The sequence below is a fragment of the Lithobates pipiens genome, unplaced genomic scaffold (genome assembly GCF_037356315.1).
Source record: "Lithobates pipiens isolate NorthernLeopardFrog02 unplaced genomic scaffold, aLitPip1_a1.2 Scaffold_23, whole genome shotgun sequence".
In the NCBI taxonomy this organism is placed as follows: Eukaryota; Metazoa; Chordata; class Amphibia; order Anura; family Ranidae; genus Lithobates; species Lithobates pipiens.
This window is the reverse complement of record NW_027507785.1, coordinates 163,565,070-163,592,650: the sequence shown is the minus strand read 5'-3', so window position 1 is coordinate 163,592,650 and position 27,581 is coordinate 163,565,070. Positions and strand designations below refer to the sequence as shown.

Genomic DNA, 27,581 nt, shown 5'->3' with positions numbered 1-27,581 from the left:
CCAAAATGTAGTCCCCAAAAAGGAAGGGGTACCTCCAATATTGGACCTGAAAGCCCTCAATTGCTTTGTAAAAGTACAGAGGTTCAGAATGGAATCAGTTTGCACAGTGGTTGCTGCACTCCATCAAGGGGACTCCCTGGTGTCTTTGGACATCCAGGATGCGTACCTGCACATACCCATATGCCTCAGGCATCAGAGGTTTCTGCAATTTGCAGTAGGGGAAGCCCACTACCAGTTTGTGGCTCTCCCTTTTGGCTTGGCATCAGCACCCCGAGTCTTTACCAAGGTATTGGCTCCAATTTTGGCTTTGTTGCAACAACGCGGGATCACAATCGTAGGTTACCTAGGCAATCTCCTCCGGAGAGCAGCTTCTGACTCAGACAGAGGATGTGGCAATCACCATGCAAACCCTACAGGAATTTAGGTGGCTGTTTAACCTCAAAAGTCGGTGCTTATACCGACTCGGCGCTTGCAGTACCTAGGCTTACTGCTGAGCTGCGGTAAAGCTATTGATGAACCGCAGCTGGTAGTCGCTGCGTTTCTGCATGTGAGTCCTGGGCCTCATGGTGGCCTCCTTCGAGGCGCTACCGCACACCCAGTTTCACACCAGAGTCTTGCAGAAGGAGATATTGACAAAAGGGGACAGATCTCCATTATCCCTGGATCGGCAGATTCGGTCAATCAGGGACTCCCTGCTCTGGTGGCTTAGGTCCCGGGCACTTCTGCCTGGGAAGTCGTTCCTACCTCTGCATTGGACAGTGATCACAATGGACGCCAGTCTGAGTGGCTGGGGTGGAGTACTGGGAGTACAGTCAACCCAGGGCCTCTAGTCAGGGGAGGAATCCAAGTTGCTGATCAATGTGCTTGAGCTCCGAGCGATCAGGCTATGCCTCTCCACATGGTTGACGAGACTAAGAGGGCGTCCGATGCTGGACCCAGGAGAATGGGCGTTGCATCCGGAGGTGTTCAGGCTGCTCTGCCTGCAGTGGGGCACACCAGACGTGGATCTCCTGGCCTCCCATCTCAATTGGAAGGTGCCGAGATTCGTATGCAGGACAAGAGATCCTTGGGCAGATGCATGAGACGCGCTGGTGGCTCCATGGGGTCAGTACCGACTGATCTATGCCTTTCCTCCGCTAAAACTGTTACCACACCTGCTCCGCAGAGTGGAGGCCGAGGGGATTCCAGTGATACTGATTTCCCCAGATTGGCCTCGGCGTCCCTTGTACGCCAACCTAGTATGCCTGGTTGCAGACACTCCCTGGCGACTAAAGTTGCGAAAAGACCTCGAGGTCCGATTCTCCATCCTGCTTTACCATCATTGGGTTTAACGGCATGGCTGTTGAGAGCCAGGTGCTAAGAAACTGGGGCCTGTCGGACTCTGTGATTTCAACTATGTTGAGGGCACGAAAATCTTCTTCTTGGAAGATATACCATCCTACCAGGAAGACCTACATCTCCATGTGTGAGGAGAAGGGGTGGCGTCAGCGCATCTATTCCGTTTCCAGGATCCTGCTGTTCCTACAGCAAGGAGTAGACCAGACATTGGCTTTAAGCACCATTAAGGGACAAATATCAGCTTTGGCTGTGTTTTTTCCAATGACCCCTGCGTCTCACTCTCTAGTGAGCACTTTTATACAAGGGGTCCGGCATGTAGTCCCTCCAGTGCGTCCACCTTTGCCCCCTTGGGATCTGAATCTGGTGCTATCCGCGCTTCAGAAACCGCCGTTTGAGAACATCAGGGAAATTCCCTTGTTGACTCTTTCCCAGAAAGTGGTCTTCCTAGTGACCATTACATCGGCCAGGAGGGTTTCAGAACTGGCGGCCTTGTCTTGCGAGTTGCCCTATCTGGTTATCCATAAGGATAAGGTGGTGTTGCATCCGCAACCTTCCTTTCTGCCAAAGGTGGTTTCGGCGTTTCACATCGATGAAGACATTGTGTTACCATCTCTGTGTCCTATACCGACATATCCTAAGGAGGTGGCTCTTCATTCCCCGGATGTGGTCCGGGCCCTAAGGGTATATTTGTCTGCCGCGGCTCCCTTTCGGAAGTTAGACGCTCTGTTTCGGTAGCTGGTCCGAAAAAAGGTATGGCGGTCTCGTCGGCCACCATTTCCAGGTGGATCAGACAGATTGTGTTACAAGCCTACGCCTTGAAGGGGCAAGTGCCCCCCTTTCCTGTCCTGGCCCATTCCACTAGGGCAGTTGGAACCTCTGGGGCTTTCCGACATTGAGCGTCAGTCACTCAAGTGTATAAGCCGGCGACTTGGTCGTCCGTTCACACCTTTACCAAATTCTAGAAAGTGGATGTAAGTGCATCATCGGATGCATGCTTTGGCCGCAAAGTTTTGCAGGTGGCTGTGTAATGTTGCAATTTTGCACTCTTATTTTCTGTTTTAAAGAAACCGTTAACTTTGAGTATTAATGCACTGCTGCATTTGTTGATCGCAAGTTCTGATGCCGTTAGTTAAGATGGTGACTCCCCTGTTAGGGAGCGGGTGTTTTATTGCTGTTCCCACCCCTTGTTATGACACTGCTTGGGGACGTCCCTACGGTCAAGATTACTGGAGCTGTGTCTGTCAATGAACGAAAGAGAAAATAGGATTGTTGTACTCGCTGTAAAATCCTTTTCTCTGAAGTTCATTGACGGACACAGCACCCTCCTCTTCTATTGGTTTACCTTGTACTGCTTGTTATACTGAGCTGCAGGAAGCAGGCTGAGGGGTTATTACCAGAGGGACCGCCCCCTGGGCGGAACTGTAAAGTTCTGTTTTTTCACATGTATTGCATGTTATGCCTAGTCTTCTCCTGAAGGTGGCGTAATAACCCTATGGTCAAGATTACTGGAGCTGTGTCCGTCAACGAACTTCAGAGAAAAGGATTTTACGGCGAGTACAAAAATCCTATTTTTCTATCTAAAAAAGTTTTCAATACTTCCTATGGCGGAAGACTTTTACAAGAAAGGGGAAATTCCAGCAATTGATGCTGCTATATCCTCTGTAAATAAAAACTTGACTTGTTCAGTTGACAATGCTCATAATGCTAAAGGATCCAACAGGTAAGAAGTTGGAGTTCCTTTTTAAAACAATATTTAGTTCGCAGATTCAGTCTTTCAGCCTGCTCTGGCAGCGATCGGAGTATCTCAGTCCTTAAAGGACCAGTTTACAGATGTACTCAGTTATTCCTGATCAGCAGGCCCAGGATTTGGCAGGTATATCAGAAATATTGTGTTTCACAGTAGACGTTATGAAAGATTCTATTCTCCAGGCCTCACGGCTCTTGCTAGGGCTGATGCATGTGTGTAGAATCCTATGGTTGAAAAATTGGTCAGCCGAAGCGCCATGCAAAAAGATCTTGGCCAGCTTCCCTTTTTCATGGTGAACGGTTATTCGGAGATGATCTGGATAAGTATATCCAAAGAATTTCTAATGGGAAAAATTCCCTTTTACCGGTTAAGAAGACGTTTAAAGTGGTTGTAAACCCTTACAACACACTTTGACCTACAGGTAAGCCTAGATTAAGGCTTACCTGTAGGTCCAAGAAATATCTCCTAAACCTATACGGTTTAGGAGATATTTGCCCAAAGACAGGCACTGCTGTCTACGGCGCATGCGCCGTAGACAGCGGCGCGCAGGCGCAATGAGCGCGGCATCGTCAACGAAGAAGATGCCGCGCGTGTCGGCTCCCGTGCGCATGCGCGGGAGTGACGTCATCGCGGCTTCGCCGAATGACAGCGGCGGAGCTGCGAGACCGCACCGAGAAGATATATGCGCCGGACTACAGGGGACAGCGGTGACTTCGCTGTGTGGCAATGCATAGTAGTCCATTATGCTTTGCCTTTGCAGGAAATGAAAGAGGAAGTAAACCCATTAGGGTTTACTTCCTCTTTAAGCATTTTACTTTTAAACATACTTCTTCTCCAGTGCCAGGGGCAGAAGCCTCCAGGCAATCACGAAGGCCTCCACTGTCAGATTGAAGAGGTAAACCTCAGGGTCAGTCCCAGGGCCAAAAGAGGACCTGGGGGAGGAAACCCACAAAACAAAATACTAAAGCCTCCTTATGAAGAGACGCCCCCGCTCGCTCGAGTGGGGGGAAGGCTTCTAGAGTTTTCAAGGGTCTAGCAGGAACAATGTCAAGACAGATGGGTGGCTTCCTCAATTTCTCTAGGTAACAAACTCGAGTTCCGAGAGTTCCCGTCTCCTTGGTTTTTTCAGATCAAATGTTCTCAGAGATCCAATTAAAAAGTCGTCTCTCTTTCTAGCTCTGGATCATCTTTTATCTCAAGTGACATTGGAGGTCTTCTTGGAAGAGCAAGGTTTGGGCTTTTATTCAAACCTGTTCGCGGTTCCAAAACCAAATGGGTTTGTCAATCCCATTTTAGATCTCAAACATCTGAAACCATTTTTAAATATCTGTTCCTTTCACATGAAGTCAATCTGATCAGTAGGGACATGGGGGGAGAACTTGTGGCATCAATCGACATCAAGGATGCTTATCTCCATGTGCAGATTTTTCCTGCTCATCAGAAATTTCTAAGCTTCGAGGTAGAAAATCTTAATTTTCAGTTTGTAGCTCTACCTTTCGATCTGGCTACTGCACCTCGAGTGTTTAAAGTCCTGGCTCCTCCTTTAGCCAGGTTAAGTGCCAAAGGTATAACAATACTAGCCTACTTAGACAATCGACTCTTGATAGATCAATCGGTAGCCCGCTTAAACCAGACTTTGGTCACTGCAGTCAGCTCCCCGGAAGACCTAGGTTGGATTCTCAACCTAGAGAAATCCTCCTTAAAACCATGAAGGCGATTGAAGTACTTGGGGCTGATCATAGATACAGCTCAGAAGAGGGTGTTTCTGCCCCAGGAAAGGATCAGTTACATAAAGGAACTGATTCAGTTGGTCAAAACAAAGAAGAATCCTTCTATTCGACTTTGCATGAAATTGTTGGCAAAGATTGTGGCCTCTTTGGAGGCTGTTCCTTATGCGCAGTTTCATTCAAGATTGCTACAAAACAGTATCCTGTCTACTTGGAACAAGAAGGTCCAAGCTCTGGACTTCCCAATGCATTTATCCCCCAATGTGCATCAGAGCCTCAATTGGTGGTTGATATCCAAGAATCTTCAAAAAGGGAAATCCTTTCTATCAGTCACCTGGAAGGTGGTAACAGATGCCAGCCTTCTGGGCTGGAGAGCAGTCCTGGAAGAAGCATCTGTCCAGGGGAAATGGTCCAAATGAGAGAAGACCTTGCCCATCAATATTCTAGAGATTTGGGCAGTATGCCTGGCCCTGGAGGCCTTGATGCTCAGACTACGGAATTATCCTGTCAGGATTCAATCCGACAATGCCACAGCAGTGGCCTACATCAATCACCAAGGGGGCATGACAAGTCATGTGGCCTAGAGAGGTGAATCATATTCTTTCTTGGGCAGAAAGCAACGTTCCTCGCCTATCAGAAATTTTCACTTCAGGTATAGGGAATTGGCAGGCGGTCTACTTGAGTCACCAACAATTGTTCCTGGGAGAATGGTCCCTTCATTCCGACATCTTTCTGTCAATATGTCAAAAATGGGGAGTTCTGAATGTGGATCTGTTTTCGTCCAGGTTCAACAAGATCGATAATTTGTATCAAGGACAAGGGATCCAATGGCATGCGGAAAAGATACCTTGGCCTTTCCATGGGATTGGTTCTCACGGATCTATGTGTTTCCTCCTGTTCTACTGCTTCTGCAGCTTCTCTGTAGGATCAAACGAGAAGAGAAGGAGGTGATTCTTGTATGCCATGAGATCTTGTTTTACCGAGATCATAAAAATGGCGGTAGGGGACCCTTGGACCCTACCACTGGGGCCAGACCTTCTCTTGCAAGGTTCGGTATTCCATCCTACCTTAAAAGCACTAAATTTAACAGTTTGGCTATTGAGACCCACATTCTAAAGGACCATGGGCTGTCAACTTCAGTAGTTTCTACTGTGGTTAATGCTAGGAAGCCAGCCTCTAGAATCATATACTATAGAGTCTAGAAGACATTTGTCTCCTGGTGTGAATCCATGGTTTGACACCCCAGAAAATGTCATAGGTAGGATCCTTGACTTCCTACAGATGGGATTAGAGATGAAGCTGGCCTTAAGTACAATCAAGGGCCAGGTGTCTGCCTTATCTGTATTTTTTCAACATTCACTTGCTTCACACTCTCTGGTAACTTTATTCAGGGGGTAACACGGATTAATCCCCCAGTTGGATCACCCCTGAACTCTTGGGACTTAAATTTAGTACTGTCGGCTTTACAAAAACAGCCATTTGATTCAATTTGAGATATTCCCTTGGTCGTCTTGATGAGCATAATTGTTTTCTTGGTTGCCATATCTCCTGGAAGAAGAGTATCAGAGTTGGCTGCTCTTTCTTGTAAAGAGCCGTATTTGATTATTCATAAGGATAAGGTAGTATTGCGACTTGATCCTAATTTCCTACCGAAGGTGATATTCGGTTTTAATTTAAACCAGGATATTTTTCTTATGTTTTTTCCAGAACCTCGTTGTGTGGAAGAAAAGTCACTACATTTTCTTGATGTGGTGAGGGCGGTCAATGTCTATTTAAAAGCGACCGCTCAGATTCGTAAAATATGTTTTGTTTGTGCTGCCAGAAGGTCCTAAGAGGACAGGCAGCATCGAAGTCTTCTATTTCTAAATGGATTAGTCAAATGATTATTATTATTATTATTATATATATATTATTATATTATTATGGTTTAAAGAGGAAAATTCCTTCTTTTCATATTAAAGCTCACTCCACCAGGGCTGTTAGTGCTTCTTGGGCAGTGCATCACCAAGCTTCTATGGCTCAGATCTGCAAGGCCTCAACTTGGTCTTCAGTCCATACATTTACCGGATTCTATCAAGTAGATGTAAAAGGTCAGGAGGATATCGCCTTTGGGCGCAGAGTCCTCCTAGTCTCTTGGTGCCCTACTTTTGTTGTCTCCCTCCCTTCAGTTGCCACTGCTATGGGACATTCCACATAGTAACTACTATGGCTATGTGTCCCTGTGATGTACAATAAGAAAATAGGATTTTTTTATAACGGCTTACACAGAGGTCCCTCCCTTCTTTGGTATACACTTGTATTGATTGGGTACAAAACTGAGGTACTTCCAGTAGTGGGAGGGGTTATATAGGAAGTGCCCTTTTTGTCTTGGGGCATGCCAGTGTCCATCACCTTAAGGTGTTATATAACCCACATAGGAACTACTGTGGTTCTGTGTCCCGTGATGTACTTCAAAGAAAAGTATTTTACAGTAAGGGCCGGTTCACACTGCGGGCGATGCGAGGCGACACGACTTGCCTCGCCGCAATCTGACAAGTCGCCCCCGTTCTGTACAATGGAACCGTTCTGAGAGGAGCGACTCGAGTCGCTCCGACTCAGAAAAAAGGTTCCTGTACTACTTCTGGGCGACCTCGGGGCGACTTGCATTGACTTCTATACAGAAGTCATTTGCAAATCGCCGCTGAGGTCGCGGCGAGGCAAGTCGGTGTCGCCTCGCATCGCCGGCAGTGTGAACCGGCTGTTATAAACATCGTATTTTTATACATACACGTTAAGTACAAGCAAACAGATCCCAGGTGAGGATGGTTACCTTTTAATAGTCATTCAAACCCTTTTGTGTAAACTTGTGTGCATGCTATCAGGCCAAAATCACCAGTGTATCTCAATTTTTTATCAGGGTCATTTGGGTAGATTCTGTTGTGATTATGATGCAACCACTTCAGCCCCGGAAAATTTGGCTGCTCAATGACCAGAGCGATTTTTAAAATTTGGCACTGTGCTGCTTTAACTGCTAATTGCGTGATCATGCAATGCTGTACCCAAACAAAATTAGCATGCTTTTTTTTCCCAAAAATAGAGCTTTCGTTTGGAATTTGATTGCCTCTGCTTTTTATTTTTTGCCATATATAAACAGACCGATTTTTTTTTTTTTTTTTTTTTTTTTTTTTTATAATCGACTCAATTTTATTCATACATTTAGGCCAAAATGTATTCAGCCATGTCTTTGGTAAAAATAAATGTCAAGAAGTGTATATTTATTGGTTTGCATAAAAGTTATAGAATCTACAAACTAAGGTACATTTTCTGGAATTTACACAGCTTTTAGTTTATTACTGCCCATCTCATTTCTTGATGTGCTAAAATGGCAGGGCAGTACCCCCCCCCCCCCCAAATGACCCCATTTTGAAAAGTAGACACCCCAAGGAAATTGCTGAGCGGCATGTTGAGCCCATTGAATATTTTATTTTTGTGCCACAAGTGATTAAAAAAAATACACCAAGTTGTCACTAAATGATATATTGCTCACACATGCCATGGTTATATGTGGAATTACACCCCAAAATACATTCTTTTGTGCTCCCTGTACATTTCAAGGCCTCCATAAATGTGATAGGTAATGAGGAGTAAAATCACAATTTTACACCTTTTTAGAAAGCCTGAAGGCGGTGCTTGGTTTTTGGGGTCCTGTATGCGGGAAGGCTCCCAAAAACTCTCGCCTGTGGTTTCCCCATACTCCGGAGAAGCAGCAGAATGTATTTTGGGGTGTAATTCCACATATAACCATACCATGTTTGAATAATATATCATTTAGTGACAATTTTGTATTAAAGGCTCTTTTTTATTATTTTTTTCTTAATTTTTTTTTATATATTTGCACATAAAAGTGGGTGTTGTGCCTAAATCCGCACTTTCTACAGACACAACATAATCTTTGGGGATTTCTTTGGGTAGGGGTACCAGGGAGGACATACGGATAATGCCTCTCATGCAGCCGGCTCACTGCATTTGGATTGGAAGCTGTGATGATCTCTTCCTGTAATTTAAGTAAGGGTCCAGTTCATCCTGAAGCTTTGTATCGCACATAAGCATTCAGCAGAGCCAATTGGAATAAATATACAGACATTTTTTTTATACCAGCGTTTGGCCTTATGGGCAATTGGGTACGGCGCCAACAACTGGTCATTGAGGTCCTCCGCTCCCATATTAAGGTTATATTCGTGGTCAAAAAGGGGTTTCTCCACAACAGTCTCCGTAGGAATTTGGACCATCGCGTCTGCGTGAAGAGAGGACAGAACAAAAACATTCTTATTATCCCTCCACTTTACAGCGAGCAAATGATTAAACTTCAAGCAGGCTCTCTCCCCCAGCCTAAAATGGGAATCTACAAGCCGCTGGGGTAAACCTCGGTGATTGATCATGGAATTGGCGCATGTGGCACTGTGCGATCTAAACGAGTGACTAAAAAGTGGCAATAATTGTCCAAATACAAGTGGTACCCCTTTCCGAATAAGGGTGACACCAAGTCCCGCACAATCTTACCAGCGCTCCCTATGTAGTCAGGGCAGTTCTCCAGCTCTACGTAACTGTCTTCCCTCCTAAACCATAAAACTATATGTATAGCCTGTTGCCCTGTCACAGAGCTTGTTTATCATGACCACATATCTGGCACGCTTGCTGGAAAGTTACTGTTTGAATGACAAGCGGCGAGAAAACTTAAGCTGGGACTCATCAGCGCAGACAACTTGATTGGGAGTAAACAAGGCTGTAAACTGCTGGTTGAAGTGGTTTACGAGGGGCTGAATTTTGTAGAGCTGATCGTATTCAGGGTCACTCCAAGGATGACAGAGTTCATTGTCATTGAAATGCATGAACTGCAAGATCTGCTCTTATGTCCTGGTCATGGAGGCAGAGAACACGGCCATATGGTGAATTGGGTCAGTTGACCAATATGACCGCAAGTCACTTTTTTTGGTTATGCCCATGAGTAGGGATAGGCCCAGGAAGGTCTTAAATCCGGAGAGCATAATGGGTCTCCAGTCTCTGGCAAGGGTCAACTGGGGATTAGTGGCGATGAATTGACCAGCATACAAATTGGTTTGGTCCACAATTGATCAATAGAGACCCGTGAAAAACAGTGAATAAAAATCAAGTGACGTAAAATCGTTTCCACCTGAATTCCAGTTTGGCCAGTGAATGGGGGAATTACGGGCACTGCAGAAGTGGGGAGTTCTCAATTAGGATTGGCAAATGCAGTGGGAAGGGCACTATGTGCTCGACAGGCCTGTGTTTGTCTTCTTGGTGGCTGCAGGACACTACTTGTGCTAGCTGCCGCACCAGCTTGAACTGCACTTATGGGACTCGCCACGTAACCAAGTGCCACTGCAGTGCTGAATGTATGACCAGGATGTACTAGGCCGCTTGTGCTTGCCAGAAGGATGAGCAGCACTAGTAACAGCAGAACGGTGTCAGGTACGCCTGTCCTTGGCAGGGACCACAACTCCGTCGTCAGAGCTATCTGTCAGGGTACCGCTGGTGTCTACTGGTTCGTATTCTGAGCCAGAATCGGACAGATGGGTGACTTTCTCTTCATTCTTATGTGTCAGGCTCAGAAACGTGTAGGCCTCTTCACTAGTATACCTTCGATTGGACATTTTGGCCTCTAAATTTACTGATACAATAGTGAGACTCGCAGGAAAAAAAAAAGCACCTGACTGTCAGCGACTGCTTCAAACACTAACAAAAAAACTGTTGGCGTTCACAGGGATCATGCCTGACTCTGCGAATGCTGCACTTATGTGTTTAGCAAGCGACAGTGATCGATTGATACTGCACTTGGGTGGGCTGTGCGGAGGGGCTAAATGCAAGTGCTAGCATCGATCTGGGCTGATTCCACCAACGCTGCGTTTTTGGGAACTCTAAACTATTGGGGACGCTAATATAGTTCAAACATATTGATCCGTTCAGACACTATACTATTAAGAGAGGTGTATGGTGCGTGTTATGCCACAAACGATCAGACTTTTTCTTCACAATTCACCTGTGTGTGGGCTCCAGCGGACTTTTTCTTCCCAAAAGTACAGCGGACTTAGAAAGAAGTCTTGACTCAAAACTGTCCACCGGACTGGCTAGTCCACAATCCGCCCATCTGTGTGCTAGTCCGCCAGCCTTTTCAAATGAACGGACTTGCCCACACATGGAGTAAAGTCCGTTAATTTTGAACGCGACTCCGTGAAGGAAGTTGGTGTCGCCACCTCCATCGGCGAGATTGACACCTCGCGAGCCCCGTGGCCTAGTATGGATTTAAAAGAGGAACCCCTACACCAGAAAAACGGCGTGGGGGTCCCCCCAAGGTCCATACCAGACCCTTATCTGAGCACCCAGCCCGGGCCAGTCAGGAAATGGGGTGAGGACGAGCAAGTGCCCCCCCCCCGAGCGGTACCAGGCAATGTGCCCTCAACATGGGCGAGCGCCAGAACTTGTTGATGAGGACAAGGGCCTCTTTCTGACAATCCTGGCCATTGGTTGTCGGGGTCTGCGGGTGGGGGTCTTATTGGAATCCAGGAGCCCCCCTATCTTCTTCCAGCTCTTTTACTAGTGTTGGCCCGGTCTTCTCGTTCGTCGTTTTCGCCTCCTCCCTCTTCTTTATTCTTCTTTTTTCTTTCTTTCCTCTTTCTTTCTCCTTCTCCTCCTTCTCCTCCTTCCGATGTTGACACGACACTCTCCCCGGCCGCAATGCCAGGGACATGTTGCGCAGCAACTTATACAGGCATAAGGGGCAGGGGTCACGAGTGATGTCACATGGTGACCCCGCCCCTTATGTCAGTCCCAGGGGATGCTGGAACTGTGACATAAGGGACGGGGTCACCATGTGCCATCACCCGGTGACCACGCCCTTATGCCTATATAAGTCGCTGCGCAATGTGTCCCTTGCATTATGGCCGAAGAGAGCGTCGTGTCAACATTGAAAGGAAGAAAAGGCGACGGCAACAAACTAGAAGACTGGGCCAACGCTAGTAAAAGAGCTGGAAGAAAATAGCGGAGGCCCGGCAGAAGAACCGAAGAGCGGGACAAGACCCCCGAAGTTGGAAGAAGACCAACGGACGGCGGCAACTAAGGAGAAAGCCGGGCTCCTCAGCTAGTAAAAGATAGCGGAGGAGCCCAGCGAGAAGACCCCCGAAGTCGGAAGACCACCCCCGGAGCTGTCTAATAAACTACTTTAACCTTTTCATGACTAGGCCTATTTTTGACATTTGATGTTTACAAGTTAAAATCCATATTTTTTGCTAGAAAATTACTTGGAACCCCCAAACATATATAATATATTATTTATATATAATTTATTTATTTTTGCAGAGACCCTAGAGAATAAAATGGCGATTGTTGCAATATTTTATGTCACACGGTATTTGTGCAGCGGTGTTTTAAACGCAACTTTTTGGGACACTTTCATGAATTTCAAAAAATGAAATGGTAAAATTAGCCCAATTTTTTTGCATAATGTGAAGGATGTTGCGTAAAAGTAAATAGATACCAAACATGTAACGCTTTATAATTACACGCACTCGTGGAATGACGACAAACTGCGGTACCTAAAAATCTCCATAGGCAACGCTTTAAAAAAAAAATTCCGGTTACCAGGTTAGAGTTACAAAGGAGGTGTAGTGCTAGAATTATTGCTCGGCAATACCTCACATGTGTGATTTGAACACAGTTTACATATGTGGGTGCGACTTCCGTATGCATTTTCTTTGCTGCGCGAGCTCGCGGCGACGGGAGCGCTTTAAAAAAAAATTCTTATTTATTTTAAAATTAATAAATAGTTTAAAAAAAATAAAAATAAATTTGATCACTTTTATTGCTTGCACAAGGAATGTAAACATCCCCTGTGACAGTAATAGGTTGTGACAGGTACTCTTTTTATGGAGGGATTGGGGGTCTAAATGACCCCCGATCACTCCTTTACACTTCAAAGTATTCAGATCGCTGTTTTCGGCGATTCTGAATACTGTATTTTTTTTTTTAAACCGGACGTCGCTTCTGTGTTTACAATTAGGAGACTGGAACGAAGCCGCTTACAGCTTCATTCCAGTCTCTCCCTAGCCACTGGAGGCATCGGATGTTCGATCGGGGCTCCCGATTGAATGGGAGCCCCGGTAAGAGCGGCGGGAGGGGGGGCGTCCCCTCCCGCTCCTCCGGCATAACAGCCGAGCGGCTGGTTATTATGGCTGGAAAGCCGATCTCCGACTTATTAAAGGGGGCTCACCTTATTAAAGGGGGCTCCCGAATTCCGATAATCCCCCCGCCTACAGACCCCGACGAACAACGGCCAGGGTTGTTGGGAACAGGCCCTTGTCCTCATCAACATGGGGACAAGGTGCTTTGGGATGGGGGCGCCGGTGGAGGTGGCGACATTGACTTCTCTAGTCCCGTCTAACTGGAGTCTCGTTCAAAATGAACGGACTTTACTCCGTGTTGGCAAGTCCATTCATTTGAAAAGTCCGACGGACCTTCGCCAAAAGTCCAGCGGATTGTCCGCTGGACCTAGTCTGCCGGAAAAGTCTGGTCGTGTGTGGGCAAGTCTGCTCGTTCGGAAAGTCCGGCTTACCTCCGCTGCAAAGTCCGGCGGATAGTCTGATCGCGTGTACGCAGTATTAGAGCTCCTGGCACTAATCTGACGCTGCCTGGGACAACGCAGACACTGACTGACGCTAAAACCTAACTGATGTCACCCGCTGGGTGGTCAGGGGATTAAACCTTTATTGGGCAATATACGGCGGGTGCCCTGACGCTATTAAATATGACTAGCTAACCAGCGTCACCCATGACACTAAAACGGTGATACTAGTGACGGGGTGATCAAGTGGTTAAACCTTTATTAGGTCTAGGGACCCCCCCCCCCTAAAGCCCCCTATTTGGGGTACCCTAACGCTGATTAGTATCGCACATGACACCAGTACAATGATCAAAGAAAAATATGAAAACTGCACTGGGTGACACAGTGACAGGGGGTGAAGGGGTTAACTGGGCGGGAGGGGGGGGGGGGCAATCGGGGTGATTGGAGTGTGAAATGTGTGCCTATGTGTACTGTCAGTGTAATGTTGTCGCAACCCACATTTGGATGCTCTCTCCTCTCTCTGGAAAGGAAAAGAGCCTGGAGACTGACTGGTTCTAAAACTAATCCAATCGTCGCAGCTGCCATAAGGTAATGTCGCTTCGCCCACCTATGCCATTCTGCAAAGCGATGTTTCCTTACGGCGGCCGCAATGATCGGATAGGTTTTAGAACCAATCAGTCTCCAGGCCAAGGCCAATTATTTCTGTCTTGGACCTGCTGATCTGTCCTGACGAATTAAATCCTCCCCTGCCTGTGTAGGTGTAAACGCATACAGGGGAAGTGATGCCATCTCCCCTCGTGGAACTCTTTTTAACCGCTTCCTGACCAGCCGCTGCAGTAAAACTACGGCAGCTGGTCGGGAAGCGGTTAAAAAGAGTAAAAACAGTTGATGGGTAGTAAATGGCTTCAGGCAAACACTAACCATGAGTGAAAAATGTTTTGTGTTATTCATATTCTCTGAAAAATGGCCAAGAAATCATAAATTCTGCCAGGGTGTGTAAACTTATGAGCACAACTCTGTGTGCAATAAAAAAAAAATAATTAAATGCACATACACACATACACACACTGATGTTTTGTGTGAGATAACGTGTATTTGGATTATTATCCTATTCTTCAGCTTGAACAGAAATTCCTAATCACAGGCTGTATATTAACCACTTCAATACCAGGCACGCTCACCCCCTTCCTGACGAGACCAATTTTCAGCTTTTAGCGCTGTTGCACTTTGACATTGCGCGGTCATGCAACGCTGTACCCATATTAAATTTTTATCATTTTTTTTTCTTTAGATATCTGTTGAATAGCTGTATGTATTATATTAAATATATTCCATTTCAGGTTTCAACCTCATTTTTATTCCATTTGCTGATGACATTCGTAAAATTGGAGGCCCGGAAAAAGTTCCTGCCGGAGATGAACAGGTGGATAAAATGAAAGAAATTGTGCGCAAACTGAGATTTCAATACAGGTTAGTAATCTTTTAATGCCTCTGTAAAACTCTTTAACATAACACTTCTTGTTAATATACTGGAATGGGACATTTAAAGCAGATCTAAAACTAAAATGCAGTATTTTGCAGTTGCAGTTTTTTAAGGCTTATTTTTCCTTTGACTGGTAATCCTGCCATTAACACTTTTCTGTCCAAGGATGACAGTACTTCTCTTAATGTGTCTGTGGAGATGCATCATTGTTGTCTCAGGAACACGGCTATAATAACATTCCCTTCTCTATTAACATTGATGGGAAGGATTCTGCAGTTCTCAGATTGCTGGGGACTATGTACAGTAGCTAATAAGGCTCAGCAAAGAAAGTTGTTAGCCAACAAGATTTCTGGAAGGATCAACAGGTATTTTTTCCTGGTTCATTGAGGGGACACGGGACAATAGGGTTAAACGGTTACCTACAGGAGGATTTGAATACTGGTAAACAAAAAACGTGACCAGCCCAGTATAACAACTCTGTATGCTTCAGGTTTTTGCTAGTGTCCTAGAAGAATGGACATCTTTTTTTCTTTTCTTCTGAGAAACGTTTACAGTTTTTACTATATTTCCATTTTCTTGCCTTCTTTTCTACAATCAACATTTCCCTATGCACTGCTTGGGTAGGTATCCATATACAGCTGTCTGGATCAGTGTATCCTCAGCACTGGCTTTTCAGGCTCTATATGGACCCTGTTGAACTTGACAATTGCAGGACTAGCCTGGATATTTCCTCCACACCACCTGTCAAACGCCCTCTGAAAAGCAATCCACTGTTGATCACTCTTCAAAGAGCAAAGCTTATGTCATCAAGCCCTTAGGATTGCTGGGCACACTTATCCCTTTTTCCATCTGTTTACAAATGATGCACTTAAGTTTAGTGTGCACTTTTCTTTCCTCACCTCGTTTCCGCCATTCAGTTTGAGGTGACCTCTTCCCACCACTTCTCCTTATCCCAAGTGACACAGGGATTTTTCTTGTTTGGTCTTTGCTGTACACTTAAAGTGAGCTCTGGCTGTCTGAACCATCCGGCCAGTTTTTGACTACCCAAGGCTTAACCTGGTACCCTGAACTAGTCTCTGCCTTGCAACAAATGTTGTCTCTCAGGCTCTGTGATCCCTGTGACCTCCTGTATCGTGATTGGAAGGATCCCTGTGACCTCTGTATTGTGATTAGAAGGATCTCAGTGACACCTGCATGGTTAATTCACAGTAGCCTTATTGCTGCCTAATGTTTGGGCAGCATATGTGACAGTGAGTGCGCACTACATTTGGGTGACGTTTGGTGTGGTGATGGCTCTCACTGGTGTTCACATGTCTCAGGCTGTTTTGTAAATGACACTGAAAGCACGGTTGTGGTTCATATTGTCCTTTTATACAGTATTACACTATATAGACTTTCTTCCGATGCCATATCCGGAGTCCTAAAGACCATCAAGAAGTTCCAGTTATCCTGGAGGTTATAGATAAATGCGTTATTGCTGCACCTAAGTGAGCAGTCAGGATTTCTGGTGAGAGACATTCAGCTGTTTTGGGAGGATTTGAAGACCTTTGCATTTTATGTTTAGTTCCCCTTCTGAGGCCAAGAATAGCTCCTAAACCTTCTCATAGGCCTTAATCCCTATAGTCAGACCCAAGCCAGGTGCCTAATTCAACAGCAAACCACAGGCTTCCAAAATCCCCAAACCTGCTGACAATTTTTATTTGGCTGTTTGAATCAGGCTGTCTCTTTGGTAAGATGCTGGACAAATTCATCAAACATGTCACAGGAGGAAAGGTCATCCTTCCACGGTGGAAGATTCAAAATCCCCTTCTTTTGGGCCTTTTACACCCCTTAAAATGCAGAACACCTCTGAAGAATATTATTATTGTCTAATATTCTATATCTCAGAGGCGTTTCCGAATCAATAGCATTGATAGTCAAACTGACTTAAAAGAAAGTGTGCGTTTATTTGTCACACAGTTGGCATCATAAATACAATGTAAAAAGTATAATAGTTCAGTGTAGGTAAAAATATATGAAAATAGAATAATTAAAAAGCTGTAATGAGCTTATGAAAGCATGTGTGCTTTAATGGCTGCTGTCTTGAGTGTCCTTCAAGAAGAAGCAGGAAATGACGTTCTTAGACTTCTGGCAGAATTCAGCTGTCCCAAGTCATCAGTCTCTGTGTGAATATGTCAGGGTGTGTGTGTGTGTCTGTGAGAGTATGAGGGTACGTGTATGTGTCCGTCAATGAGTGCCCTCCTTCAATCTCGAAACATCTCGGCTTTTATGCTACATGTGAACGTCATAACCTCACAAATTTAAGACCTTGTATGGCACACATTCATATCTGCTAACTTCTGCAATGTAAGTAGATACTCAGAGAGTCATATGGAGCTTGATTGACAAGCTCACATATAACACTCCATACGTGACATAATGTGCTGTTCATATAATGTCATATAACCATACATTTACATAATATGAACACATATTAGCAACTTTACATTAAATAACTATATACTAATATGTATTAACATAACTGAGACTACTCTAAACTTATTTTAACAAGATATAATCCACAATGTATCATTGCTTTAGCTACGTAGACACATGTCTATTTTTTGTCTTCTCATGACATTCTGTACCAAGATACCATATATGTCATACTCAAATTGATTACATTAGAAACGTATTACTAACTCAGCTTCAGATGAGTATATATTTCACTGAACACTTGATCAAGGTAATTCACACATACTATTTATTATGATTAATCATAAAACCAAATATGTTTTGCAAGCTTGCCATAAATATATTATAACACCTATAAGTGCCGAATTATGAATTTGGAATAATATTCTAACAACCTCCATACTCTTCCCAAGCCTCAGATGCTAGGCTAAAATTCAACCTTTTTCAGTGCAAGACTTTGGAACATAAAATGGTGTATGCTTACTCCTAATGCAGCGTACACACGACCGGACTTTTCAACAGACTAGGTCTTCCCGACGGCCTTTCGGCGGAGTTCCGACTGACTTAACTAATTGACTGGGCCGCACGCTATCACACCAAAGTCCGACAGATTCTAACGCGATGACGTACGACCGGACTAGAATAAGGAAGTTCATAGCCAGTAGCCAATAGCTGCCCTAGTCCGTCGGACTAGCATACAGACAAACGGATTTTTCGACCGGACTCGAGTCCGTCGGAAAGATTTGAAACATGTTTTATTTCTGGATCCATCTGACTTTTGGGGTCACAGATGCCCCAGACATGTGGGTTCAAATTATGGTTTCAAAGAGGTACAAACTACAGTTAACAATTCTACCCCTTCTTCTCTCAAACCAGCAAAATCACCTTAAGGATAGTCAGAATGTCCTGAACCATCTCTTGTTCCAGGGAGTAGCCCAGTACCTGTGAAAGGATTCAAAGAATTTTATTCAAAACTACATATGATGCCAAAACCCACAGGGATATTCATCTTGTCCTGGACCTAAAATCCTTACACAAAGTACCTGGTTCACACCATTGCTAACACAGACACAGGTGATTCGCACCCACACTGCTGTGCCATTCGCATGCGATGTCTGTGCAATGCGAGTTCAGCCTGACAGTTGTATGGCTGAATTTGCATTGGATTCGCATAAAGGTGCAGGGACTTTTTTTTTCCCCCTCTCCGCACTGGAATCGGATTCACCCCATGTGATCCGATTCCTGTCCAAGTCCACAGTTCGCACTGCGATCTGTGAACCGATCTGCGGGTGTCATTAACATCGTATTAGCACCCACAGCGGTTCGCAGAGGGCAGTGTGAACTGCCTGCAGAAGAGATGCGATGCAGGAACCGCCTCTGTAATCGTGCTGGTTCTCACATCGCTATAGTGTGAATCCAGGCTCCAATTCCCAAGTTTTGCATGGAATCTGCAATCTGAAGACATCCAAGATGCCTATCTGCATATTCACATTTACACACCTCAACAGCGCTTTCTGCACTTTGCAGTAGGAGAAAAATATTTCTCGTTTGTCACGCTACCATTTAACCTGTCCTTTATTACCTCTAAACTCAGTATCCCTATGGTTAAACTCAAATGTTTATATGGATTTTTTTTGCACTGAAGCACTTTATTTTCTTGTAATTTATGGATTGTTATATTGCTTGCACATGTTTTAAATCACATATTTTTCTTTTCACTTGATTGTATGTTTATTCCAATAATTTTTTTATGCACTTTCTAATGTTAGCGCAAAAAAATTAAAAATATATATACAGACTCCCCTCCCTTAATGACCAGGTTCCGTTTCATGGCCAGGTCATTAAACGAGGAGCCATAAGTAATAAATATTTTAAGCATTCTTAACTACTGTATTGTGAAAAAAAGATTTAAACACAGATCTCTAGCTCAATACTCAATAATGTTGTTTTAATTTGCATAAGTACAGAACACAAACAAATTCTGTACTGTACAATACAATGATGTACAGCGTGTCGTTTGGGTGGGGAGAGCTGGCCATAAGTCCGAGTGGTTGTTAAACCGGTAAGTCAGTAAATGAGGACTATCTGTATATACTTGAACAGTTTTTTTCATGCAGTCCAAGGGTACCAAGATAGTCCATACTCTGTAGCTAGACTACATGATACAGTATGGCATGACATATTAATGACTCTTTCCTACTGTTCTCTCTCCAGGAGTGAAGCATTTGAGAATCCTGTTCTACAGCAGCATTTCAGGAACCTGGAAGCTCTTGCTCTTAATTTACTAGAGCCTGAACCCATCGAAGATCTGACATGTAAAGCCTTATTATTTTTTTATTTTAATTTACAAGCCTGTCTGGAGACAACAATAAGCACATTTAATCCGTGTCTCTTTTCCTGTTAATCCAGTTACCATTTCTTTATTTCTTTATTTTTTTAATTTTTTTGGTAAATACCTTAAAGCTCAACTCAAGGCTGCAGTAAAAAAAAAGTTGCCCTTGCAGTGCTCTCCCCGTTAATCCCAGCTGCAAGGGTTAAATGCCTAATTAGTCTAAGGATAAAGGAATAAGCAGTAATTATTTTCCCCTCACTGGTCAAGATTTTTCCTCTTCCACTCGCAAGGTTTCCAGTTGTCCTGCTCTATACGCAAAGACAGCAGGACTCGCACAATTCCTGGCATGTCGAAGAGTGGAGAAAAGTGTCGGTTGCAGGTGAAGTAAGGAATAAGATTTGTATTGCAGCTGATTTCCCTTGCTGCAAGGGTCATTTTTGAAATATTCTAGAATTAAGCTTAAATGAATATAATATGTACTAGGCCATTTGAGAGCTATATACAGTGCCTTGCAAAAGTATTCACCACCCTTGGCATTTTTCGTGGAACCTGGAACTAACATCATAGGTTGGACTTGATGGACTTGTGTCTTTTTTCAACCTCACCAACTATGTACTATGTAACCATGGGCGTCCGCAGCAGGGGGCAAGGGGGGTCAAGTGCCCCCCCCCTGGAATCCCCAAGGTGTTGCCACTGCCGCCGCCGCTGCCATGCTGCATTATTTTTTTTTCTGAGTCCGCTCTCTCCTGTGTATCACAGCGCTGGGTGGCTGGGTTCGACGGCCGTTCTGTAACACAGTCCCGCCCCCCCAGACCATCTCGTGTGATAGTAGAGAGAATCAACGCTCCGCCTATCACATGAGCCGGTCTGGGGGGGGCGGGACTGTGTTACAGAGCGGCCGCCGAACACAGCCATCCAGCGCTGTGATACACAGGAGTAGATGCCCATGATCCGTGCTACAGTGCCTGGATAGGAGGATCGAGGGGGGGAGGGGGGCTGCAGTGCTCTCCTCCACCACCGCACTCTCCTGCCCCCCCCCCCCCTGCTCTTCTCTTCCACCACCGCACTCTCCTGACCCCCGTGCTCTCCTCCACCACCACACTCTCCTGACCCCCCCCAGTGCTCTCTTCCACCACTGCACTCTCCTGCCCCCCCCCCCCCCCCGTGCGCTCCTCCACCACCGCACTCTCCTGCCCCCCGTGCTCTCCTCCACCACCACACTCTCCTGCCCCCCCGTGCTCTCTTCCACCACCGCACTCTCCTGCTCCCCCCCCCTGTTCTTCCCCCCCCCCCAGTGCTCTTCAGCTCTCTCCATCACTCTCTAGCCCCCACCCCAGTGCTCTCCAGCCCTCCTTACTCCCCACCCCTGTTCTATCTGCCCCCCTGGTGCTCTCCAGCCCCCCCCCAGTGCTCTCTACCCTCCGTGCTCTCCAGTCCCCCGTCCTTTTTGGCTCCCCCTTAGCACCTTCCACTCCCCACCCCTGTACTCTCCTCTCCCCCTGCATTTTGCGCACACCCATGTGCTCTCCACCCCCCATAGTGCTCTCCAGTCCCCCGTGCTTTCCACCCCTGTTCTTTCTGGCCCCCACTGGTGCTCTCAAGCTCCCCCCCCATTGCTCTCCACTCACCCCTGCTCTTTGTCCCCCCCCCCCCAGTGCTCTTCACCACCCCACACTCTTAGCCCCCCCAGTGCTCTCAGCCTACCGTGCTCTCTACCCCTGTTCTTGTTGGCCCCCCCAGTGCTCTCAAGTTCCCCCCCAAGCGCTCTCCACTCCCCACCCCTGTGATCTCCACTCCCCCTCACTCTTTGCCCCCACCCATGTGTTCTCCAACCCCGCCAGTACTCTTTGCTCCCCCTTCTCTCCAACTCTTTGCTCCCCCTTCTCTCCAACTCCCACTCAGTGCTCTCCACTTCACTCCACTTCCCCAGGACCAGAGGGCAGGCAGACTGGGGCCAGAAAATGAGGACGGCTGAAGGTGCAGGTGGCCAGGGACCACTCCATCTCACAGCAGACAGATCCTCTGGAAGGAGCACCGTCCCCATCCAAAACGAGAACAGACCCTGCCTGCTGCTGGCCGTCATGGATATCCTGCTGGCATGCAAGGTACTGTACCGAGCATAAACACACCTTCCCACAGACAGGGACTGCAGACTGGGACATGGGGCACAGGAGGGGCTGCAATGATGTGCACAGTGAGACTGCATTCACGGCACAGTAAAGCTGCATTTTATAGACACGGTGAGGCTGCATTTGATGGACACAGTGAGGCTGCATTTGGTGGGCACAGTGAGGCTACATTTGATGGGCACAGTGAGGCTGCATTTGGTGGGCACAGTGAGGCTGAATTTGATGGGCACTGGTGAGGCTGCATTGAGCTCTTGCATCAAGTCTGCAGTCTCTGTCCATCTCCTGTAGCATGTCTGAAGTCTCTGAGGGAGTCTGGAGAGGAGTCAAAAGTGGGAGCACCGCCGGGATGGGGGTCATGGGAGAAGTCAGATTTGTGTGGACTGTGGATAGGAGACTATAGGATAAGACCTCCAAGCTGGAGCCGACTGACTGAGCCCTGCACAGTGCACCTGAGAGGAGGTCAGTGAAAGCACCGCCAGGCCAGTCGGGGGTCACTGATGTAAGGGGGGAGTGAATACGATAATGTAAGGGGCACTGATATAAAGGGTTTCCTCCTTATATTAGTAACCCACCCCCCTTACCTTAGAGTATTCTTTCTGCAGAAGGTGGTTCCCCCCCCCCCACGTTCAGAGTTTCTGGGGTCCCCCTTGATGATTGATCACTTACCACTATTAACTGGAATTTGAATATATATATATATATATATATATATATATATATATATATATATATAGCCATATGTGATTTCATATCTATATCTAATACTCTCTTCATCAAATGTGCTTTAAAATGCATGGTTTTTCCCTTTCATGAACAAGAAAATAATGACGTTATGCTGTTGGGCTGGTATAATAATGCTGTTGGGCTGGTATGAAATTTTTTCCAGGGCTGGTTTTTGAAAGCATGGGCGTCCGCAAGGTTACTCAGGTGGCTGCGTACCATGCCCATATAGCCTAGAGAATGTACATCTTTTTACATTGCAATACATCTGTTGTGGCCATATTTTTATCTTTATGAAAACAGCCTATACAGTGACAGTATGAGATCAAAATATGGCCACAACAGATGTATTGCAATGTAAAAAGATGTACATTCTCTAGGCTATATGGGCATGGAACACAGCCGCCAGAGTCACTTCCAATACAAAGTGAAGATGAATTATCTGTTATATAACACATATGTATTACCAGTGTAAAGATTTTCATGAGATTGTCGAAAAGGGGCGGAGCATGAGTGGCCTTGAAATGATGCCCCCCCTTGGAAAAAGTTCTGCGGACGCCCATGTATGTAACATGGATTGTTTGAGGATTTGCATAATTTAATTTACAGAACACGCCCACAGCTTTGAAGATGAATTTATTTTTTTTTTTTTCAATTGTGAAGCAAATAACAAATAGGACAAAATAACAGAAAAAGTCAATGTGCATAACTATTCACCCCCCTCTAAAGTCAATACTTTGTAGCGCTGCCTTTTGCGGCTATGACAACTTCAATTCGCTTTGGATAAGTCTCTATGAGCTTGCCACATCTTGCCACTGGGATTTTTGCCCATTCCTCCTTGCAAAACTGTTCCAGCTCCTTCAAATTGGATGGTTTGCACTTGTGAACAGCAATCTTTAAGTCTGACCACAGATTTTCTATTGGATTGAGGTCTGGGTTTTGACTAGGCCATTCCAACACATTTAAATGTTTTCCCTTAAACCACTCAAGTGTTACTTTAGCAGTGTGTTGGGGTCATTGTCCTGCGGGAAGGTGAACCTCGGTCCTAGCCTCAAATCACACAGAGTGGTACAGGTTTTGCTCAAGAATATCCCTGAATTTGGCACCATCCATCTTTCCCTGAACTCTGACCAGTTTCCCAGTCCCTACTGCTGAAAAACATCCCCACGGCATGATGCTGCCACCACCATGTTTCACTGTGGGGATCATGTTCTTTGGGTGATGTGGTGATTTGGGTTTGCGCCAGACATAGCGTTTTCTTTGGCCAAAAAGTCACATCAGACCAGAGCACCTTCCTGCATACATTTTGGGAGTCTCCCACATGTCTTTTCGCAAACTCAAAGCGTGCCATTTTGTGTTTTGCTGAAAATAATGGCTTTGTTCTGGCCACTCTGCCATAAAGCACAACTCTATGGAGCATACGGCTTATTGCCATCCTATATACAGATACTTCAGTCTCTGCTGTGGAACTCTGCAGCTCCCCCAGGGTTGCCTTAGGTCTCTGTGCTGCCTCTCAGATTAATGCCCTTCTTGCCCGGTCCGTGAGTTTTGGTGTGCGGCTGTCTCTTGGCAGGTTTGCTGTTGTGCCAAGTTCTTTCCATTTGGTTATGAAGGATTTGATGGGACTCCTAGGGATCATCAAAGATTTGGATATTTTTTATAACCTAACCTTGACTTGTCCCTTACTTGTTTGGAGAGTTCCTTGGTTTTCATGGCAGTGTTTGGTTAGTGGTGCCTCTTGCTTAGTTGTTGCAGCCTCTGGGGCCTTTCAAAAAGGTGTTTATATGTAATGACAGATCATGTGACACTTGGATTGCACACAGGTGGCCATCACTAATTATGTGACTTCTGGAGGTAATTGGTTGCACCAGAGCTTTTTATGGGCTTCATAACAAAGGGGGTAAATACATACGCACCAATTATCAGCTTTTAATTTCTGAAAAATAGTTTTTTGTATATATTTTTCTAATTTTACTTCACCAACTTAGACTATTGTGTTCTGATTCATCACATATAACTCAGATTCAAAAAACTTTGAACTAAAGGCTGTAATGTAAAAAAATATATATAGGTAAAAAGCCAAGGGGAGTGAATGAATACTTTTGCAAGGTACTGTATCTATATCCATCATATCTCTCTCTCTCTCTCTATCTATATCTATATCTATATCGAGAGAGATATAGAGATATATATATATATATATATATATATATATATATATATATATATATATATATATATATATATATATATATATATATATATATATATATATATATATATATATATATATATTTTTTTTATTATTAAATGAATATTTAAAAAATATGCTGCAGCATCCGTATCAGTTGACCCTAGGGGACCTTACTTGGCATGTGGCCAATTATGTTGGGTTTACACTAGAAATTACATAGTAAGGTTGAATGAAGACCAGTCCATCCAGTTCAACCTGAGTGAGTGTCTACAATTGTCACTATCCCTGTACATCGCACACTCTCATTGGTCCTTATCCTCAAGGAGCCCACAATCCAAGGTCCCCATTCATATACTAAGGCCAATTTTGGACAGAAGCCAATTAACCTACCTGCATGTCTTTGGAGTGTGGGAGGAAACCGGGGTACCCGGGGGAAACCCACGCAGGCACAGGGAGAACATGCAAACTCCAGGCAGGTAGTGTCGTGGTTGGGATTTGAACCAGCGACCCTTTTTACTGCTAGACGAGAGTGCTAAGCACTACACCACTGTGCCGCCCTAAATTCTGGATGAACTAATGCATATTACTATTTGATACTGATATTCAGGGCTCAAGTCCTGTGGGAACGCATTGGGAATGAAGTTCCCGTTAGCAGTTGTGTCCTGCAAGACTTTGAAGTATGCGAGTTGTGTGGCAGGTGCTACACCAGCAGCTGCCGACACAGCTCGCAATAGTAAGTGCCGCACACCTGACCATTCAGGCATTGCCAGTAGGGGGCCCCATGACAGCTTCCGCTTCGATCTACCTGTCAATCACAGCTAGCTTACAGGTAGATCAGGTCTAGGTCTAGCTGACGGGTAGATCAGCTATTCTGCTCACAGGACATACAGGGAGAGAGGTGAGCTGAGGGAGGAACATCAGTTTGGGGTGGTAAGCTGAGCACAATACCTGGCAAAGTTTAATGCCAGGAGGGAAGTTTATGTGGTAATATGTGAAGAGTTGGAATAGCAGCTAGTGTGTGTTGGAGCCCTGCAGAGTTTGCAGCCCCTCAAGCTAACCTACATCTAAACTGAAACACATCACTATCTCCCTAAGCATTCTGTCCAGATAATGTGCAGTTCATTTATGACCTTTCCGTTTAACCCTGTGTTATCCAAACTCTGTTCAATGATAAGTGTAAACACTATATACAAAATAAAATTCCCCAATAAAGATCAGAACATGATGTTCACATTGCATGGAACCACAATTGAATGAATGCTGATTATTCAGAGAATTACAGTTTTTATGTTTGAGGAACAGTTAAGCTTCATACACACAATACGAAAATTGGATGAAAAATATCACTTTTGAAGCGTTTGTGCATATGAGCGTATCATCTATTTTTTTTTTTTTTTTTTTTTTTTTTGGTGCGGGAGTGGATCTTGGGTGGGAGTTCCCACACTTTTTTCCCCAGGGCTTGACTCCTGCTAATATTTATAGGTAAAGTTTATCCAAGAAGTATCCGATTGCCTCTTGGGGAATCTGGAAGGATTTTTTTCCCTTGCTGGAGAAAATTGTTTAATGCTTTGCTGGTTGTTTCTTTGCTGCCTTCTGGATCAACTGTGTGTATAGGATTGTAAAAAAAAAAATGTTTTTTAATCTTTATGGGTTGAACTAGATGGACTTGTGCTTTTTTTTATTTTTATTTTTTTAACTAGACTAACTATGTAACCCTGTTGTGCACATAGTGTGCCTGCTATATAATGGAAAAACAGGGATTTTTAGTTCACACATATTGCAATATATGTTTAAAAGAGATGTATGGTGTTTTTTTTATTTTTTAAGAATCATACTTCCCTGGGTTGATGTAGCGCCTCTAACACTGAGAACTGAGTGATCGAACATCTCCTATCGCTTGGTTCTCACAATTGCCTGACCAGAAAGCTGCTGCTGTCAGTCGGCAGCTCTTTGCTCTGCCCCCCCTAGCACTCATTGGAGTGCTGGGTTGTGGAGGAGGCAGGAGCGGCTGGCTTAGGCTCTGAGGCTGAGCCGAGTGCCGGTCCAGGCATGTAAGCTGAACCCGACTTCATTGTCGCAAATTTGCCCAAGCCTGGACCGACTGTGACCTCAACCAGCAGCAGTCTTCAGCCCGCTGTCTGCGGAAAAGGGTCACAGTGCAAAACAAACTGCACTCCTGTGATCCACAGAAGTACAGCCAAGTGAGCTTTGACTATACTTCTCCTTTTAAGCTGTCCAACTGTGTCCAAAGTAATCCCTCTATGGCCAGTCCTACTCTGTTTTGCAATTGCTATTGTGGACACAATACCAACATGAGGAAAACACACAAAGTGAGGGGGGGGGGGTGTGCTTCGAGGTTTAGGTCTGAAATTCTGGATGAACCCCCAATCTGTACACTACAATATAATGGGGGGGGGGGAGAAACACTACTGGCCACAGAGGGATTACTTTAACGCAGTTGACCAGCTTAATTAAACATGTATTGAAATGTGTGAACTTAAAATCCCTGTTTTTCATTCTATAGCAGTTTACAAAAGGGTTCACCCAAAATTTCTAATGTTAACATATTGTCACTAGTGATGGTTGAACTTCCGACCGGACGTAACGCAAACCGCGAACATGGCCAAAAGTTTGCGTACTGCAAGGTTCACAGCGGACCCCATTGACTTTAATGGCAGGCTAACCTTAAAAACCTCCAGGTCATATTTTCAGCCACAAAATACTAGCTGTGAACACGTAGTCCCACAACATGGACACTGACATAACAAAAGTATTAAGTGAATCTGGGATCGACAACGACGAGCATTCTTTTTTTTTTATCTGTGAAATTTTGACAATTCAGG

The 27,581-nt window shown here is 45.1% G+C and overlaps 1 protein-coding gene across 3 annotated transcripts in view; it reads left to right on the top strand.

Annotated features, from left to right (window-relative positions):
* XRCC6 (X-ray repair cross complementing 6) overlaps window positions 1-27,581 on the top strand; it is a 229,176-nt gene that overhangs the window by 141,810 nt on the left and 59,785 nt on the right. For all 3 annotated transcript variants that reach the window (XM_077452527.1, XM_077452525.1, XM_077452526.1), the window contains 2 exons: window positions 14,767-14,896; window positions 19,578-19,678. In XM_077452527.1, the coding sequence (XP_077308653.1) occupies window positions 14,767-14,896; window positions 19,578-19,678 (231 nt within the window). The remainder of the gene's footprint in view (window positions 1-14,766; window positions 14,897-19,577; window positions 19,679-27,581) is intronic.